This window comes from Apteryx mantelli, chromosome 6, assembly GCF_036417845.1.
Source record: "Apteryx mantelli isolate bAptMan1 chromosome 6, bAptMan1.hap1, whole genome shotgun sequence".
Lineage (NCBI taxonomy): Eukaryota > Metazoa > Chordata > Aves > Apterygiformes > Apterygidae > Apteryx > Apteryx mantelli.
This window is the reverse complement of record NC_089983.1, coordinates 32590695-32607136: the sequence shown is the minus strand read 5'-3', so window position 1 is coordinate 32607136 and position 16442 is coordinate 32590695. Positions and strand designations below refer to the sequence as shown.

Below are 16442 nucleotides of genomic sequence, written 5' to 3'. Positions count from 1 at the left end.
GTTGCAGCCCGAGCACTCGCAGGGAGAGCTGGGTCTCCGGCCCAAAGGTGCCTGATAAGAGTTAGCACAGTTCACAGCTGCAGCTGGAGCCAGGCCTTGCTGTCAGCCCCTCCAAGCCCTGGGCCCCGCGGGAAGGGGCTCAGCGCGGGGCCAAAGCGGCACGTGCGCAGGGCGGCAGCGTGGAGCCAAGCGGTGACGAGGCAGCGCACACGGCCACCCCAGGACAGGGAGGTGCATGCTCAGGCTGGGGAGCTGACAAGCAGCGCCTGCGCGGAGGGGGCAGCCACCCTGTGCCCCGGGTGCGAGGAAAGCCCTGGGACAGCAGCCCCTGCCCTGCATCAGCCCTGCCTCCTGGGAACAGCGCCCACCCCGGCCCGGCAGCCACCCCTTCTCCAGGGGGCTCACCCGGAGGACGCGCAGCGGTTTGGCTGCCCATGGCGAGAGGAAACAAAACAAACAAAGAGATGCAGACGGGTGGTTTCACAGGGAGCGTTCCCCTCATTTAATCCTCTCACCGCAACACAGTAGTAAAGCAGACACCGCGATTCATGCCGCGCTGGATGCCGTGTCTGGGGTGCGTGCAGCCCAATGCACCCCAGAGGCCGGGCATGCCCCCAGTGCTGAGCCCCAGAGGCAAGGGCAGAGGGGCCAGGCTGCTCCCCCCACCTTCAAGCGCTCTCCTTCCAGCAAAGCTTGCCTCCCCCTGACACCGCACGCGGAAGGAACTCCCAGCTGCGGCAGATTTTTTCCTGCTCAGGCTACATCTGCTCCCGTGGTCTCCAGGATACAGAGCAGAGACGTAACATCTACTACACAGAGAAGCGGTGCCCACCCCTGCCTGGACCAGTGAGCAGTGTGCGATGTGTGCCGTAGCCACGGGTGCCCTGGGAGTGGGCCCAGGGGCTCTTACCTGTGCAGGGAGCAAGCCAGAGCTGGAGCAGAGCGCGCTAGGAGGAAGCATAGCAGCGACAGCGGCAGAGCTGAAGCACTCACCACACACCTGACCTGGCAAGAAACCAATAGAGCTTGGGGGTTAGTGGGAGACACGGAGACTCTGAAACTGTTTATTGCCAAGGATCTGTGCAGTTAACACAGGAAAAGGAGGAAGGTCCTTTGTCCGGGGCGTCTCTACTCCTCGCCCTCCTCTTCGTCCTCATAGGAGTCCAGGCCCACCTCCTCGTAATCCTTCTCCAGCGCAGCCATGTCTTCCCGCGCCTCGGAGAACTCCCCTTCCTCCATGCCCTCTCCCACGTACCAGTGCACAAAGGCTCGCTTGGCGTACATCAGGTCGAACTTGTGGTCGAGGCGAGCCCAGGCCTCGGCGATGGCCGTGGTGTTGCTCAGCATGCAGACGGCCCGCTGCACCTTGGCCAGGTCCCCCCCCGGCACCACCGTGGGCGGCTGGTAGTTGATGCCCACCTTGAAGCCCGTGGGGCACCAGTCCACAAACTGGATGCTGCGCTTCGTCTTGATGGTGGCAATGGCAGCGTTGACATCTTTGGGCACCACGTCCCCGCGGTACAGCAGGCAGCAGGCCATGTACTTGCCGTGGCGAGGGTCACACTTCACCATCTGGTTGGCCGGCTCAAAGCAGGAGTTGGTGATCTCGGCCACCGACAGCTGCTCGTGGTAGGCCTTCTCCGCAGAGATGACGGGGGCGTAGGTGGCCAGTGGGAAGTGGATGCGGGGATAGGGCACCAGGTTGGTCTGGAACTCAGTCAGGTCCACGTTCAGGGCACCATCAAACCGCAGGGATGCCGTGATGGATGACACTATCTGGCTAATGAGGCGGTTGAGGTTGGTGTATGTGGGGCGCTCGATGTCGAGGTTCCTGCGGCAGATGTCGTAGATGGCCTCGTTGTCAACCATGAAGGCACAGTCCGAATGCTCCAGGGTGGTGTGGGTGGTGAGGATGGAGTTGTAGGGCTCCACCACCGCAGTGGAGACCTGGGGTGCAGGGTAGATGGAGAATTCAAGCTTGGACTTCTTGCCATAGTCAACGGAGAGTCGTTCCATCAACAGGGAGGTGAATCCAGAGCCAGTGCCACCTCCAAAGCTGTGAAACACCAGGAAGCCCTGGAGGCCTGTGCACTGGTCAGCCTGCAGAGAGAGCCCACGTGAGATCCCTCTGACATGGATCTCCTTTTCAACATCTGACTTGTTCAGAAGTCCTTTACCACCTGATCCATCCCCCGCCACAGCCAGCTACTGACCCTTCCCCAGGGCACAGCAGGGCTCTTTTCTCTACTCCAGCCCCCAGAAGGATGACAGACCCCTGTCTAGCAGGTCAGATGCAGTTACCTACCAGCTTCCGGATCCTGTCCAGCACTTGGTCAATGATCTCTTTGCCAATAGTGTAGTGTCCACGGGCGTAGTTGTTGGCAGCATCTTCCTTGCCTGTGATCAGCTGTTCTGGGTGGAAGAGCTGGCGGTAGATTCCAGCCCGAACCTCGTCTAGGAGAGATCATGGGAGGATTGAGACCCAGAGGTCTAGCAGAGGCTTTTGTTGTGAGCAGGCCCCCAAGCAGAGCCATCCCTTCGCCCTCGTCACAGCTCCGCCTGCTAGGGGCACGGCCCAGGGAACCTGCCAGGACACGTCAGCGGGGCTATGGGCGTCAACAGGGCCATGGGCATCAGGTTTCTCTGCATGACGGAGGCTGCAGCCACCTCTCTGCAAAGGAGCTCAGCTTCTCCTAGCCCTTTGGGAGCTCCCTCCTCAGAGGCTGCTGCACAGCAGAAGCTGCCGTGCCGGTTGGGTTGGTTTCTCTCAGCACGTGTGGCATCAGAGACTACAAGTATCACTGCCTGTAGGACATTTCACTAACAAAAACTTGCACTCAGCTTTCTGGCTTCTCTTGGGGAAGGTGGCAGAAGGGCCTTCTGCAGTGAACCCAGTGTAGGATCATCTCAGCAAACCGTGAGCACCGGCCGTTTGCTACCCACCCCAGGGTGCACAACCCAGAGCAGGAGGGCAGTAAGCAGGTGTCGCACCCTGGGCCATGCACAGCTGGGCTCAGGCACTCACCGATCACAGTGGGCTCCAGGTCCACGAAGATGGCCCGCGGGACGTGCTTCCCGGCACCAGTCTCACAGAAGAAGGTGGTGAAGGAGTCGTCCCCTCCACCAATGGTTTTGTCACTGGGCATCTGCCCGTCGGGCTGGATGCCGTGCTCCAGGCAGTACAGCTCCCAGCAGGTGTTGCCCATCTGGACGCCGGCCTGGCCGACGTGGACTGAGATACACTCACGCTGGGGAAGGGAGGGAGGCAGTGTCAGCTCCCGGCCAGGACCATGGACTGCTGCGCTGCCTCCCTCCGCAGCTGGGCTCCATCCCCACAGCGCACTGTACGGCCTGGGAGGTGCTGTGCCCCCTTCTCCTCCCCAAACACTCATCCCAGAAGTATGGCAAACAGCTCTGCAGAACTGCCCAAACAGCCCTGGAGAAGGCTCCCTGCCTGGCGCGAGTGCCCTAAGGCCATTGCACAAGGGCACAGGGGACGGCTCCAGCCAGCAGCCCTAGGGAGCATATTCTCCCTTGCACAAACTCCCGCTTGTGCCTAAGGGGCCCCACAGCAACTGCTACTGCCTGCGGCCACGCAGAGACACCTCGCAGGTTTGGGAGCCAGCCCTGGCACCCCTCCTGCCTGTCTGGGTCCTGCTGGGAGTCCACCAGTCACCTGCATGCTGGCCAGGCCTGTCCACCAGCCCCGTAAGAAGCGGAGGCTCTGCACAGCATCCATACCCCAGCTGCTGCTTGCAGCCCCACGGGGCTCCCCCCAGTCTTGGCCGTTGCCCCCTGCTGCCCACCCCGTCCAGGCCTGACCCCTCACTGCAGCGAAGCAAGGGGAGTTGCTGAGCTGACTAGGAAACACACCTAACACATGAGGCACAGCCAGCCCAGGGGCAACCCCACCCTGCTCTGGAGCCGGGGGAGTGCTCACCCTCCCCGGGCAAGGGGACCTTTGGGCTGTGGGGCAGTAAGAGTTGGCGGTGGAGCCGGCCATCTCCGAGGCAGCACAGAGACTCCCTGGGCTAGGCAGTCCTGATCCAGTGCTGCAAAGCCCTCGCGGAAAGAGGAGCTGGGGCGCTAGGGAGCAGGCTGCAAGCTGGAGACGTGCCCCCGCTCTCCCCTCATCCAGGCACAGGCATCCCTGCTCGCCCGGGCAGCGGGACCATGAGCTCCCCATGGGAGAGCATGGGGGCTCGAGTGCTCCTTGCTCCTGTGCTCCCCCGGCACACAGTGCTCAGAGCTGGGATGGGGACTGTGCCCCGGTCCAGCACTGCTCCACAGGGCTCCGGGAAGGACAAGGATTCCTGTGCCCCCCCCCCCCCTTGCCCTGACTCGCTACAGAGAAGGATAAGGAGAGCCTCAGTGCGCCGGGACGAAGCACAGCGCTCGGTGGGGACGGGGCTCGGCCGGGGGGCAGCGGGGGCCGGCAGACCCCGGGGCCGGGCGCGGTACCGCCTGCCGCAGCCCAGTCCCCCTCTCGAGGGGCTAAATATAGCCCGGGCCCCGAGGCCAGGGCAGAGGCGATTACCACCCAGTTTGGACCGCGGCCCCGGCCAAGGCCGCCGCTCCCACAGCCCCCACGGTGCGGGACGGCCCCCCCCGCGCGGCCACCCGCGGCCACCCGCGACGGGGCGGCCGGGGCTCAGCCGAGCCCCCCAGCTCCGGCCCCCGGCTGGCGCCTCCACCCCCGGCAGCTGTCCCCGTCCGTCTGCGGCCACGGGCCCCGGAGGGGTCACCCCGCCGAGCGCTACCGCCGCGGCGGCGGGGGGTCCCGGCGTCCCGGGCCGGGGGGGCGGGCGGGAGCGGCGCGGGGGGCACGGCCGCCCCGGGGCAGGGGCCGGGGGCGCTGCCCAAGGTCACGGCGAGGGGCAGCCGCCGCCGCAGCCCCGCCGCACCCTCCCGGGGCGGCTGCCGCTCCCCGCCGCGGGGGCCCCCGCGGGGCCGGTGCCGGTGCCGGCGCGGGGCCGCACTCACCATGCTGCGGCGGCGGGTCCGGGCTCTGCCGGCGGCTCGGTGCGGCGGGGCTCAGCGCGGAGCTGCGGCTGCGGCAATCCCCGCCGCAGCGCCCTCTTATAAGGGGGAGGGGCCTGCCGCCGCCACGCCCCCCTCATTTGGGTACATTTGCATGCGAGGCGGGAACATCCCCCGCAGGGAGCGCGCAGGGCGGTGGGACCCTGCCCAGGCCTTCCGCAGCCCCCTTCGGGGTCCCTCCCCGCAGGGCACCCCTAGGGGCCCCAGAGCAGTTCTCAGGCTCCTCTCCATCCCCTCCCGGGGGTGCCGGGCCCTCCCACAGCCCAGGGGCACCCAGCCGGGCTGCGAGGAAGAAGACTTGGCTCAAGCCCTCAGGCAGTGCTATTACAGGCAGCGCTCAGCCACCAGGATGGGGCAGAAGTGAGTACTGCAGCCCCAGCTTTGCTCTGACACCATCTTCCCCTCACTGCAGGCTCAGCTGGGGTCTAGTGACCCCCAAGGCCTCCAGGACCTGGACCTCTAGAGCATGAAAAACGAAGAGAAACAGGTTAGAGACATGGACCAGGCTCTGAAGACCAAGGTACTCCCAAATCTACCGTCACCACCTCAATACTTTGGGTACCTCTGACAAAGGGCTGCCCTTCCCTCCAGTGGGGACTGGCAGGCAATGCCAGGCACCTCTACAAGACTGCAGAACAGCATGGCAGAAATCTGGAGTGTGGGGCTGGCCAGCTGCAAAGAAAGGTCGTTACAGCCAGTTCACTGTTACCTGAATGACTCCTTGTGGCTACGCTCTGCCCTTCTGCTTGAGGCTTGGCTAGTGCAGCCTGCCTTACTGGGGCCAGGACTAGTCCTACTGCTGAGGACGCATGAACCACCAGCCTGGCTCCCCGGCTGATAGGAAAGAGAGGCTGGCACTCAGGCCTTGCACACTGTGCACACAGCAGGGAGCAGGCTCTGTCCTTGCTGCTGGGGTACCATCTCAGTGTTCCCTGCCCATGGAGACAGGGGCTTCTTTCTGCTACCCAGGAGCGTGCAAGTGCCCTGACATACCAGGAGAAACTGCTGTGTCCCCCTCCCCTGCAGCGGGGTCCAGCTCAGAGGCGCAGGCTAACCTTTAGAAAATAAGGAATAGGACACAATTATAACTCTTACATGCTTTTGGCAGCAGTCAAGTCTCTCTGAAGACACAGGGAGAAGGTAACTCTGCTGTGGGATTATTCCCAGAGCAGCAGGGTCCTTCTCGGCCCTACTCAGACCTCAGTAAGGAGGTGTTCAGAGCACTGCCCAGCATGAGGGGCAGCACCTCCTGCCCTGCCCAGCAGCAGACATTGCTCAGCCTAAGCCCAGGGCTCTGGTCGCTGGCACGGGGAACAGTGCCAGGAGCCCTGGAGCTGCCCTGCGCCAGTGGGACAACTGCCTGGCCATGGTCCAGGAACCAGTGAGTCCATGCTGGCTCACACTTTCCCCTACAGCTGACGCTGGTGCATGCCGGGAGCAGGAGGAGGGCAACAGAGGACAGCCCCTGCGGGTCAATATAACCAGAGCATTAGTGTTAAGCAGGGAAAGTTAATCTCCGGCCCCAGCCCACTGGATATGAGTTAAAAAACAAATCTCCCATTTACAGCTGGAACCAAGAGCTGCAGTTCGACCCCCCCAATGCCTGGGCAGTGCAGGGAGAGGTCTCAGCATGGGGCAACACAGCATGGGGCAAGTGTCCCAGCGGGATGTCAGGCACAGGCACAGCCAGACTGGGGAGCTTCCGGGCAGAGGACCTCGTGCATGAGGGAAGGGCTCACAGCAACATACCCCATGCCCTGACAAACAGCAGCAGGCCTTGGGGACAGGGAACAGCCTCCCCTACCCAGGTGGGGAGAAAGGGAGCTGCTCCATCAAGAAATGTCCACTCAGTCCCTGAAAGTCACCAGAAGAAAGGCAGAAAAATGGCACCATAAGCCATCAGGGGGTCCTTTCAACCCCTCTGACAACAGCTCCAACAGGAGAGCAGGCAATGGCCAGGCTATTCCTACCCCTTTAACACCTCCTCTCCACTACAGTTCAGCCTCTTTGGGTACCTTCCTGGTATCCTGCTCACAAAGACCAGGAGCTCACTCAGAAAGTTCAAAACTATTGTGCGTCCCATCACACCATGCAAAACACTCGGGACTCCTCCTGATCTTTTTGCTGGGCAGGTTTGGGCACTTTCCCAGAGCATGCTATATGCCCTGTCCATATTCCCAAGATGTGGGACTCTTACCTGTGCAGGGAGCAAGCCAGAGCTGGAGCAGAGCGCGCTAGGAGGAAGCATAGCAGCGACAGCGGCAGAGCTGAAGCACTCACCACACACCTGACCTGGCAAGAAACCAATAGAGCTTGGGGGTTAGTGGGAGACACGGAGACTCTGAAACTGTTTATTGCCAAGGATCTGTGCAGTTAACACAGGAAAAGGAGGAAGGTCCTTTGTCCAGGGCGTCTCTACTCCTCGCCCTCCTCTTCGTCCTCATAGGAGTCCAGGCCCACCTCCTCGTAATCCTTCTCCAGCGCAGCCATGTCTTCCCGCGCCTCGGAGAACTCCCCTTCCTCCATGCCCTCTCCCACGTACCAGTGCACAAAGGCTCGCTTGGCGTACATCAGGTCGAACTTGTGGTCGAGGCGAGCCCAGGCCTCGGCGATGGCCGTGGTGTTGCTCAGCATGCAGACGGCCCGCTGCACCTTGGCCAGGTCCCCCCCCGGCACCACCGTGGGCGGCTGGTAGTTGATGCCCACCTTGAAGCCCGTGGGGCACCAGTCCACAAACTGGATGCTGCGCTTCGTCTTGATGGTGGCAATGGCAGCGTTGACATCTTTGGGCACCACGTCCCCACGGTACAGCAGGCAGCAGGCCATGTACTTGCCGTGGCGAGGGTCACACTTCACCATCTGGTTGGCCGGCTCAAAGCAGGAGTTGGTGATCTCGGCCACTGACAACTGCTCGTGATAAGCTCTCTCAGCTGAAACAACAGGAGCATAGGTGGCCAGTGGGAAGTGGATGCGGGGATAGGGCACCAGGTTGGTCTGGAACTCAGTCAGGTCCACGTTCAGGGCACCATCAAACCGCAGGGATGCCGTGATGGATGACACTATCTGGCTAATGAGGCGGTTGAGGTTGGTGTATGTGGGGCGCTCAATGTCGAGGTTCCTGCGGCAGATGTCATAGATGGCCTCGTTGTCAACCATGAAGGCACAGTCCGAATGCTCCAAGGTGCTGTGGGTGGTGAGGATGGAGTTGTAGGGCTCCACCACCGCAGTGGAGACCTGGGGTGCAGGGTAGATGGAGAATTCGAGCTTGGACTTCTTGCCATAGTCAACGGAGAGTCGTTCCATCAACAGGGAGGTGAATCCAGAGCCAGTGCCACCTCCAAAACTGCGAAACACCAGGAAGCCCTGGAGGCCTGTGCACTGGTCAGCCTGCAGAGAGAGCCCACATGAGATTCCTCCAAGCAGTGACATTGAGGGAGGGAAGTTTCAGAGTTTTGCTTGCCAGAACCATCTCCCACTACAGCCAGCTACTGACCTTTCCCCAAGGCTCATTTCTCTACTCCAGCCCCCAGAAGGATGACAGACCCCTGTCTAGCGGGTCAGATGCCCCCTCTGCAGTTACCTACCAGCTTCCGGATCCTGTCCAGCACTTGGTCAATGATCTCTTTGCCAATAGTGTAGTGCCCACGGGCGTAGTTGTTGGCAGCATCTTCCTTGCCCGTGATCATCTGTTCAGGGTGGAAGAGCTGGCGGTAGATTCCAGTCCGAACCTCATCTAGGAGAGGTTAGCACAGTGTTAGAGATGTTTTAATTGTTCCCCCTGGGGAAAGGTGATCAGAGATGCCCTAGGGCGTATCCTGCAATGGGTTACTCCCAGAGACAGTGGCTGCTGTCACAGCCCATCCGGGGTGTGCATACCAGGGCAGGAGGGCCATAAGTAGGTGGCAGCAGGACCCACAGTGCTGTACCCTGGGTTGTGTACACCTGGACTCTGGCACTCACCAATCACAGTGGGCTCCAGGTCCACGAAGATGGCCCGCGGGACGTGCTTCCCGGCACCAGTCTCACAGAAGAAGGTGGTGAAGGAGTCGTCCCCTCCACCAATGGTTTTGTCACTGGGCATCTGCCCGTCGGGCTGGATGCCGTGCTCCAGGCAGTAAAGTTCCCAGCAGGTGTTGCCCATCTGGACGCCGGCTTGGCCGACGTGGACTGAGATACACTCACGCTGGGGAAGGGAGGGAGGCAGTGTCAGCTCCTGGCTGGGACCACCAACACTGCAGGTGGTGAGGTACCTGCAGGTCCCACATGCCTGAGCACAGGCAGGCCAGCCCAGGCACACAAGAGCTTGCAGTGGTCTTGTTCAAATCATGCTGCCCTACAGCCTGGGAGGTTTGTGCTTATACCATCCAAGTGGCTTGTCCCAAATCCAGCACTCTGCTTCTTCTCACTGCAGTGCCCACCTCAGGGTCCCGGGGGGATGGAGACCCCTTCCCTGGAGCTAGGGACACCCAGAAAACAAGTTCCCTGCCCTGCACCAACCAACAGCCCTGGGAAGCACCTGGTGAGCACCTTCTACATTGCATGAACACTTACTGAGGCTAAGGGCCAGGGCCTTGCAGCAGCTGTCATTGCCTGTGGCCATACAGAGACAACGTGCAGGTTTGGGAGCCAGCCTTGGCCCCCCTCTTGCCTGGCTGGCCCTCTGCCCAGCCCCGCAGAGGGCAGAGACTCTGTGCAACACCCCCACCCTAGTGGCTGCTGCAGCCCTGCCAGGCACCCCTGCTGCCTGTCCTGCACAGGGCAGCCCCAGGCCTGACCCCTCACTGCAGTGGGCAGGGTGGCAGCCCAGCTGCAGTGAAATAAGGCGAGGTAGTGAGCTAACATGGGCACGTACCTAACCCATGAAGCGCAGCCAGCCCAGGGGCAACCCCACCCTGCCCGCTGCTCTGGAGCTGGGCGAGCACTCAGCCTCCCCGGGCGAGAGACCGTTTGCTGTTGCAACGGGGCTGCACACTGAGATGAGGAGCATTGCCTGGACTGTGGGAGCTGAGGAGGTGGTGGGGAGGAAGGCTTCCCAGCAAAAGGAATTTGCAGTAGTGAATGGCTGCCATGCTCTGAGGCTCTGCTTTCCTAAATTAGCTCTGGAACAGAGGCATTAGCTACACTTTTTACCTGAACTGAAGGGCTGATGTGGGAGGGTGCCCTAACTCAGGACTTAGGGGCACTCTCAAGGCTCACGTTGGTTCTGGCATCTCACTCCCTTGAGGAGAGTCGCTCCAGGCACTGCAGCTCTTTTGACAAGAACCAAAATACCTAGGGCATTTAGCCCTGCTGTTGCCAAGGGCTTGGATGCGTCATCAGGCACATCCAAGGCAGAGGATCATCCAACCCAAACCGGATTTCCAGAGCAGCCGCTGCCCTGCTGTGAGTCAGCTGGCAGGGAACGGGTGGAGCCAGCCATTTTGTGCTCAGCAGCCTGTGAGCGACTGCTGTCCAAGGGAAGTTGCAAGGTTCACAGTGAGCAAGTCCTGGCTTTGTGCATCTAGGTGCTCTTAGTGTTGCCTTTCAGTGACAGCAGTGATGGTGAGGGATGACAGAAAAATAAGCCCTTGGTTCCCATTGTAAGAACCAGGAGTCCATCTGTCCATCTTCCCCAGAGCTGAGGTACAAGGAGCAGGGAAGTGACTTCCCCCAGCAGGTCCATAAAGGTGTTGTAACACCATCAGCTGAGGCAGTGTATTGAGGAAACTCCAGGATTTTCATCAGAAGCACACAGCAAACACTGATGCTCTTGCAAGCACCTCAGGATGGCCACAAGAAATAATTACAGTCTTTTCCCTTGGGTAGGGGGCCAAAAATCATGGAAAGAAATTAGAAAAAAACTGCTCCCTGGCTGAGCACCTTGCAGCCTGAGAATCAGAGAGGGGGTGGCAGAGGCTGATGCTAATAATCCCACTTCATCCTGCTGATATGCAGCAGCCAGGACTAGCTAGCAGGACCTGATGCTGGTAGGATGGGACTGGGCAGGGAGGAGAAGAGCCCAGCAGTGCTGTGGGTGCAAGAGTGCTGGTCACCAGTCAGCACGCAAGCGAGACACTTCTGCTTTTCCTCCCTGTGACATCCAGCTCAGGGAGCCCAGCGCCAGAGGGGTGGCAGGCAAGGTGCCAGGGTACCCTGCAGTGTCAGGATGCTCTCCAGTGCAGCTGGCAAGCTCAGGAGCTGCATGTCACAGCAGGACCACCCCAGGAGAGGAGCCCAGAGGCTCAGGCCACAGCAAAGCCCCCGAGCTGGCCCGGCAGGGTCCTGGCACCCACAGCTGTGGGAGAACGGGTGAAACCATGACTTGCTTCTGGCGCTCAGGCCAGGGGCTTGCAGTTTGAGGGACAGACAGACAGTGCACTCTCCTCAGGGAGACCCCAGCAAGAGATATTACCAGGGAGGCGGACAGGCACTGTGGCTATTAAAGGGTAGACAGGAAAGAGCAGTGGCAAGTTCAGCCCAAATACCAGTCTTTACGCACCATGGGGTTTAGCCCACAAACTCCTCGCCCTTGGACACTTCAGATGGGGGAAGCTCACACAGACTCAAGGGGAGACAGGGGACGTTCACAGGAGGTGATCCACTGAGGGCTGCTAAATACACGGGGCGGGCAAGCGGCTGAAGGCAAGGCAGGCACTCGCCGGGCAAGCACCTACAGGACTCCCTTCTCCCTGCTCCGACTCCTCTATCGGGATTCGCTTTTGAGCACTGCCTACAGCTGCTGCCCGGACCTGTGGTCTAACCGGCACAGGAGAAGCTCCCCAGGCAGCTCGCGGGGGAGAGCTCCGTGCTCGGAGCAGGGCACGGGGACCAACCCGCAAGGAGGACGTGCTTGGGCGTTGGGGGCCGGGACCGGGACCGGGACCGGGACCACTCACCATGCTGCCGCGGCAAGACCCGCTCCCCCGCGCCGGGTTACTACTGCTGCTGCCGCCGCTGCCGCCGCTCCGCGCCGCCGGTGCCCCGGCCCCGCCGCCGCCGCTTTATAGCGGGGGCGGCACCCGCGCGCCCCGCCCCCGCCCCGCCCCGCCACTTTGCATACATTTGCATAAAGATGCGGGTGGCGCACCGCTCTGCGCAGCCGACCGGGGGTCTCCAGCATGGTGCCCCCTCGCCCGGCGCTGCCCGGGACACGCGGAAGCAGCTCCTGGGGAGGAAGAAAGGTCAGCAGCGAGCCTGGTTCGTGGCTTCTCTCCCGGTAAGCAGGGGACTGACACCATCTCTGGGCTGCTACAGACCTGGGGGTCTGCCACACATCCAAGGTTCTTCAGGAAAACTCCTGGCGAAACCACAGGCAGAGAAAACACCTCAGAAACAAACACGAGCTTTCCAAGCCCTTTTGAAGATCAGAAAGGAACAAGCAGGAAGGAAAACTGTCCTTTCCTTTGCCACGAGCCCCTGAAGGACAAGCATGCCCTGGGGGGCTGTGTCTGAAAGTCAGTTGAGCCATCAGCTGTGCCTATGGATGTGCTCCTCCTTCTCTGATCTGGCTCAGTTTCACCTCTGTGATTTTTGTCTGGTTTCATAAAGCTTTCTGCAATAACCAGTGAGGGGAGAGGGATTCACAGTCTCAGTGGGCAGAGCTTGGACCCCCTCAAAGGGGGTTTATTGGAGCTGATTTGCCATTACCTCACTGATGTCTGGCTCTGCTACAATTAATAATGTGTGCATGCTAGTCTCCCCCCTCTAAAAAACTTGCAGCACCTCCTGTGATACAGAGCTATCCCTGTGTATACCTGAGCCCTTTGACTTATTAGTTTCCACTGAAAGGTACTGTCATCTCAGTTCACACTGAAAGCTGGACCTGAGTTATCCACTCACAATGGCCTTCCTTTGTGCCTTAGCCACCTGGAAGGTGTCACCTTCACTGGTGAAAACATGCAAAGTGACTGAAAGAAGCAGTACTGCTGTAAGCCAAAGCCTGTTCCAGTGTCTAAGCAACATATTTTAAGAGCTGCAGAAATGGCTGAGCCATCTGATCAAAGTGTGTCTAATCAAGCTGATGAGAAAATGGATTTCTCCATAGGGATGCCCCAGGTTGCTAGTGCTGCTGAACCTGAACAGGGAGCTGTGGCGACTAGATGATGGGAAATGCCTGAACTCCTTCTGGTGGTATAAATGTCCTTCAAGTGGCCTCAGAGATCACTAGATAAAATAGACCGTGCTGACACAGACAGTCAATGAGAATAAGATAGTAACTGGTAGCACTGAGGCATCAAAAATTGAGTCCCATAGGTTTATTGGTGTGAAAAGGAGAGATGCGATCATCTTCCCTCATGAAAAGCTTTGCCAAGGTGCTCGCTGAAATAGATACTGGATGCCAATGTGTCAGTTCTGTCTGTCTCCCAGCATCATCCGTACCTGCATGTTGCCAATTAATTCTGGGATGTTTATAGCATGAACATTTTGTAGCACAGGTTTGCAGTACAAGTGTCAGAGCAGTGGGCAGCAATCAGCCTTTCAGACAAGCACAGAAGACTTGTGTAGGTCACCCAACTTCAGAAGATTTGTATGGCAATCTAGTGGCACCTCAGGGCGTAAAATTATGATACTTCTCCAAGAGCTGCCTGGATCTGTTTATAGGCCATTCTGAAAGACAGTTGAGGGTGAAATGCCACTGATTCATCATTGCTGCAAATGCATGCTCACACTGAAAAAAATCATTAGGATGCTGTCATGTTGAAAGAGTAGGACAGCAATGACTGACAAGAGAGCCATGAGTAATTCCAAGCTAAGCGCCTCTATATACCTTGGATCTGAAAAGACCAAACAGATGTCTAAGCTTTTTTCAAATGCTTAAGAACAACTGGCTATATCCAGCGAGCACCAATCAGCTGGATCTCATCAGGGCCTAATTGCTCAGCAGCCTGCCAGATGCCATTAGCAGCATCCTGCAAGCACAGAGAGAGGAGGGTGAGCTTGCCCTGGCCCTAAGGAAATTCATCCTGAGGGGATCCTTCCCTCAGGGAGATGTTATGGCTACCTGTCTAAGAAGACACTGCATATGTTTTCATACCACACCAGGGTGGGGGGGGGGGAAGGCTGCAAGAATTGTTTGGGAATATTTTCATCACTGCTCAAAACAAAGTTGGACCCTAGGCTGGTACCAGCCACCCCAGACAGGTACAAAAAACAAGCAAGGCAGATTTAAGGCTAGAAGAGATTGTGCATTCTGCTGAGACATCCCATACTGCTGTATTGGTGACAGAATGAGTGATATTAACCAGAGATTCACAGAGCTCCAGAAAAGTGCCTGGCTGTTAGCCTTATGTAAAGGCTGTGGAGAGTCACAGAACTGATGCAGTTTGACACTGACTGGGAAACATCCAGAAGTATAATGACAAGTGAAACAAAAGATTCAACGCACATCCATTTAAGTATATATTTTCAGTTGATGATAGGATCCAGCACTGGAAAAGTTTCTGCTTCCATCAGTGAGTTTAACAAATTCTTGTTGGAAGAGTGGGGAAAAACAGATACAAGATACCCCTGGTATCGGAGCCCTCCATACCACTGGGAGACCCCTGCTTGCCACTGCCCACTGAGGCCAGGATATCAGCCAGCTCTCAAGCACCCTTATGCGAGGAGGAAAAGGCATGTTATTCTGCAAGACTTGCATCTCACGCTTCCAACAGACTTCCATTGGTTAGGGTACATTTAGACAGTTAATATATTTCTTAGTTCCTGACTTACACTAACAAGCTCTTTATTATGAGTAACTATGACAGTTTTTTAATGCAAAAACACATCTCTAACCTCAGCCAGCAGCCTCTCACAGAGCTTGCATCTGTGTCCACCCTGCTTCTGCTCTGTGCTGTGTCTTGCACAGTCCCTTCACCACAGGCCTCTTGGTGCTGCAGTTTAGCAGGCAGCAGGGAGGTGGAGGAGCTGGGGTATGCCAGAGTGCCTCTAGCCTGCCAGTGCCCTGTCCAGTTTGCAGCCCACAGACGGTGGCACTGGGTGATACGGCAGTGCCCCGAGGGCAGGAACAGCCAGCCGGGAGGGAGCTCCTTGAGCTCACACTGCTGTCAGAGTCCCGTACAGCCAAATGCTGCCTCCTGTGTGGCTGAGGGATCCAGCTGCAAATCCAACTGCTGCTCTGGAAAGCCTGAAGACCTGGCAATGCTCTGCTGTAGGATGAGAACTAGCAACAACGTCCTCAGAAGCAGAAAGGCAGCTAGGGATTAACACAGGGCAGACGTTGACTGGTGCAACAAGATGGAAGCATGTGACTTTGACTGCATTTTGCAGATGCTGTGAGTTCAAGCAAGTCCCATTCGCTGCTAATTCTGCTCCAGCAGCATCTCGGAGAGCCATGGTACAGGGTCCCTAAAGCACGGCTTGCCCCTGATGATGGCCCAGCAAAGGCATGTCTGATTGCTGTTCTAGCATGTGACGTATGAACCAGGATTTGGAATGTTACCACCATGAAATATTCTAGCACAGTATGGAGATGGGCAGAAAACACTCTCTTCACCATTCCTTAAAATATTCATACATTTTTAGGGTCAGAAAGGACCCTATGATTGTCTCATCTTTCATGTGGACCAGGTGGTGACAATCTGGAGATGAAAAACAAGGGTGACTGGAAGGCTCAAAACCATGGTCTGCAATGAAAGGTTGAAACAACAGGCGCTACTTAGAAGACCAAACGGAGATCCAATAAAACATCTTAAAAACATTTAAGGCAGCTGCAGATAGGAAGGGGCTTAACTCTTTTACATGCTTAGGATAAGATGTAAGTTTAAGACTTGCTAGTGGAAAGGCTAGTGAAGCACATTTGTCCTTGGAAGTAAAGAGATTTTCATCAGTGGAAGTTTTTAATCACCCGAGTGTGGCATTTGCTCCTGAAGACCTGACGGGATGCAGAATACAGTACTGGTCTGACAGAAGCTGTCTCTGCTGGAGCTGAGCAAAAACAGTGTAATTGCTGGTTCAGATAAAACAAAGTCAGTTGTGAAATGCCTGCTGCGCTGGAGCGTATGTGCTGCATTACAGGAACAATAACGCTAATTCTAGATCTCGCTACAGTCCTAAGCCCTGAATCACTGGGCAGGGGCGAGAGCAGAGAGGCACTCCCAGGGACACAAGCAGCCACGCACGCACACTCATCCCCAACCTGCCAAGGCTAAAAAGGGCTGGAGGACAAGCTGGGACTGGCTCTTTTTTGGCTCCCAAGCCCTGGGTGAGCAGCCTCCCTGGCTCAGAGGCTGGCTGTGAGTGTCACCCTGCTTACTTCATGTCCTGGGAAAAGCAGCTACACACCCACAGGAATAAAATAAACTGAAGCTGGCTAATTGCAGTGACTTCATGTCAGGGCTCTGAGCATGCCTGATGTGAACAAGCTGCCTTTGGGCAGCCACTGGAGGTGCAGAGCCTGCTGAGGTGCCTCGGTGCTCACGGGT

At 58.1% G+C, this 16442-nt stretch overlaps 2 protein-coding genes across 2 annotated transcripts; both read right to left on the bottom strand.

Annotated features, from left to right (window-relative positions):
• Positions 1 to 478: 478 nt before the first annotated feature.
• LOC106499169 (tubulin alpha-5 chain) lies at positions 479 to 5056 on the bottom strand. Its single transcript, XM_067299160.1, has 4 exons — positions 4984 to 5056; positions 3026 to 3248; positions 2306 to 2454; positions 479 to 2100 (listed from the first exon to the last, which is right to left on the bottom strand). Exons 1-4 carry the CDS (start codon positions 4984 to 4986, stop codon positions 1129 to 1131), a joined length of 1347 nt encoding a protein of 448 aa, XP_067155261.1. The 5' UTR covers positions 4987 to 5056; the 3' UTR covers positions 479 to 1128.
• A 2304-nt stretch (positions 5057 to 7360) lies between these two features.
• Positions 7361 to 11978, bottom strand: LOC106499170 (tubulin alpha-5 chain-like). The gene is made up of 4 exons (XM_067298561.1): positions 11916 to 11978; positions 9001 to 9223; positions 8625 to 8773; positions 7361 to 8427 (listed from the first exon to the last, which is right to left on the bottom strand). Exons 1-4 carry the CDS (start codon positions 11916 to 11918, stop codon positions 7456 to 7458), a joined length of 1347 nt encoding a protein of 448 aa, XP_067154662.1. The 5' UTR covers positions 11919 to 11978; the 3' UTR covers positions 7361 to 7455.
• Between the last annotated feature and the right edge of the window lie 4464 nt (positions 11979 to 16442).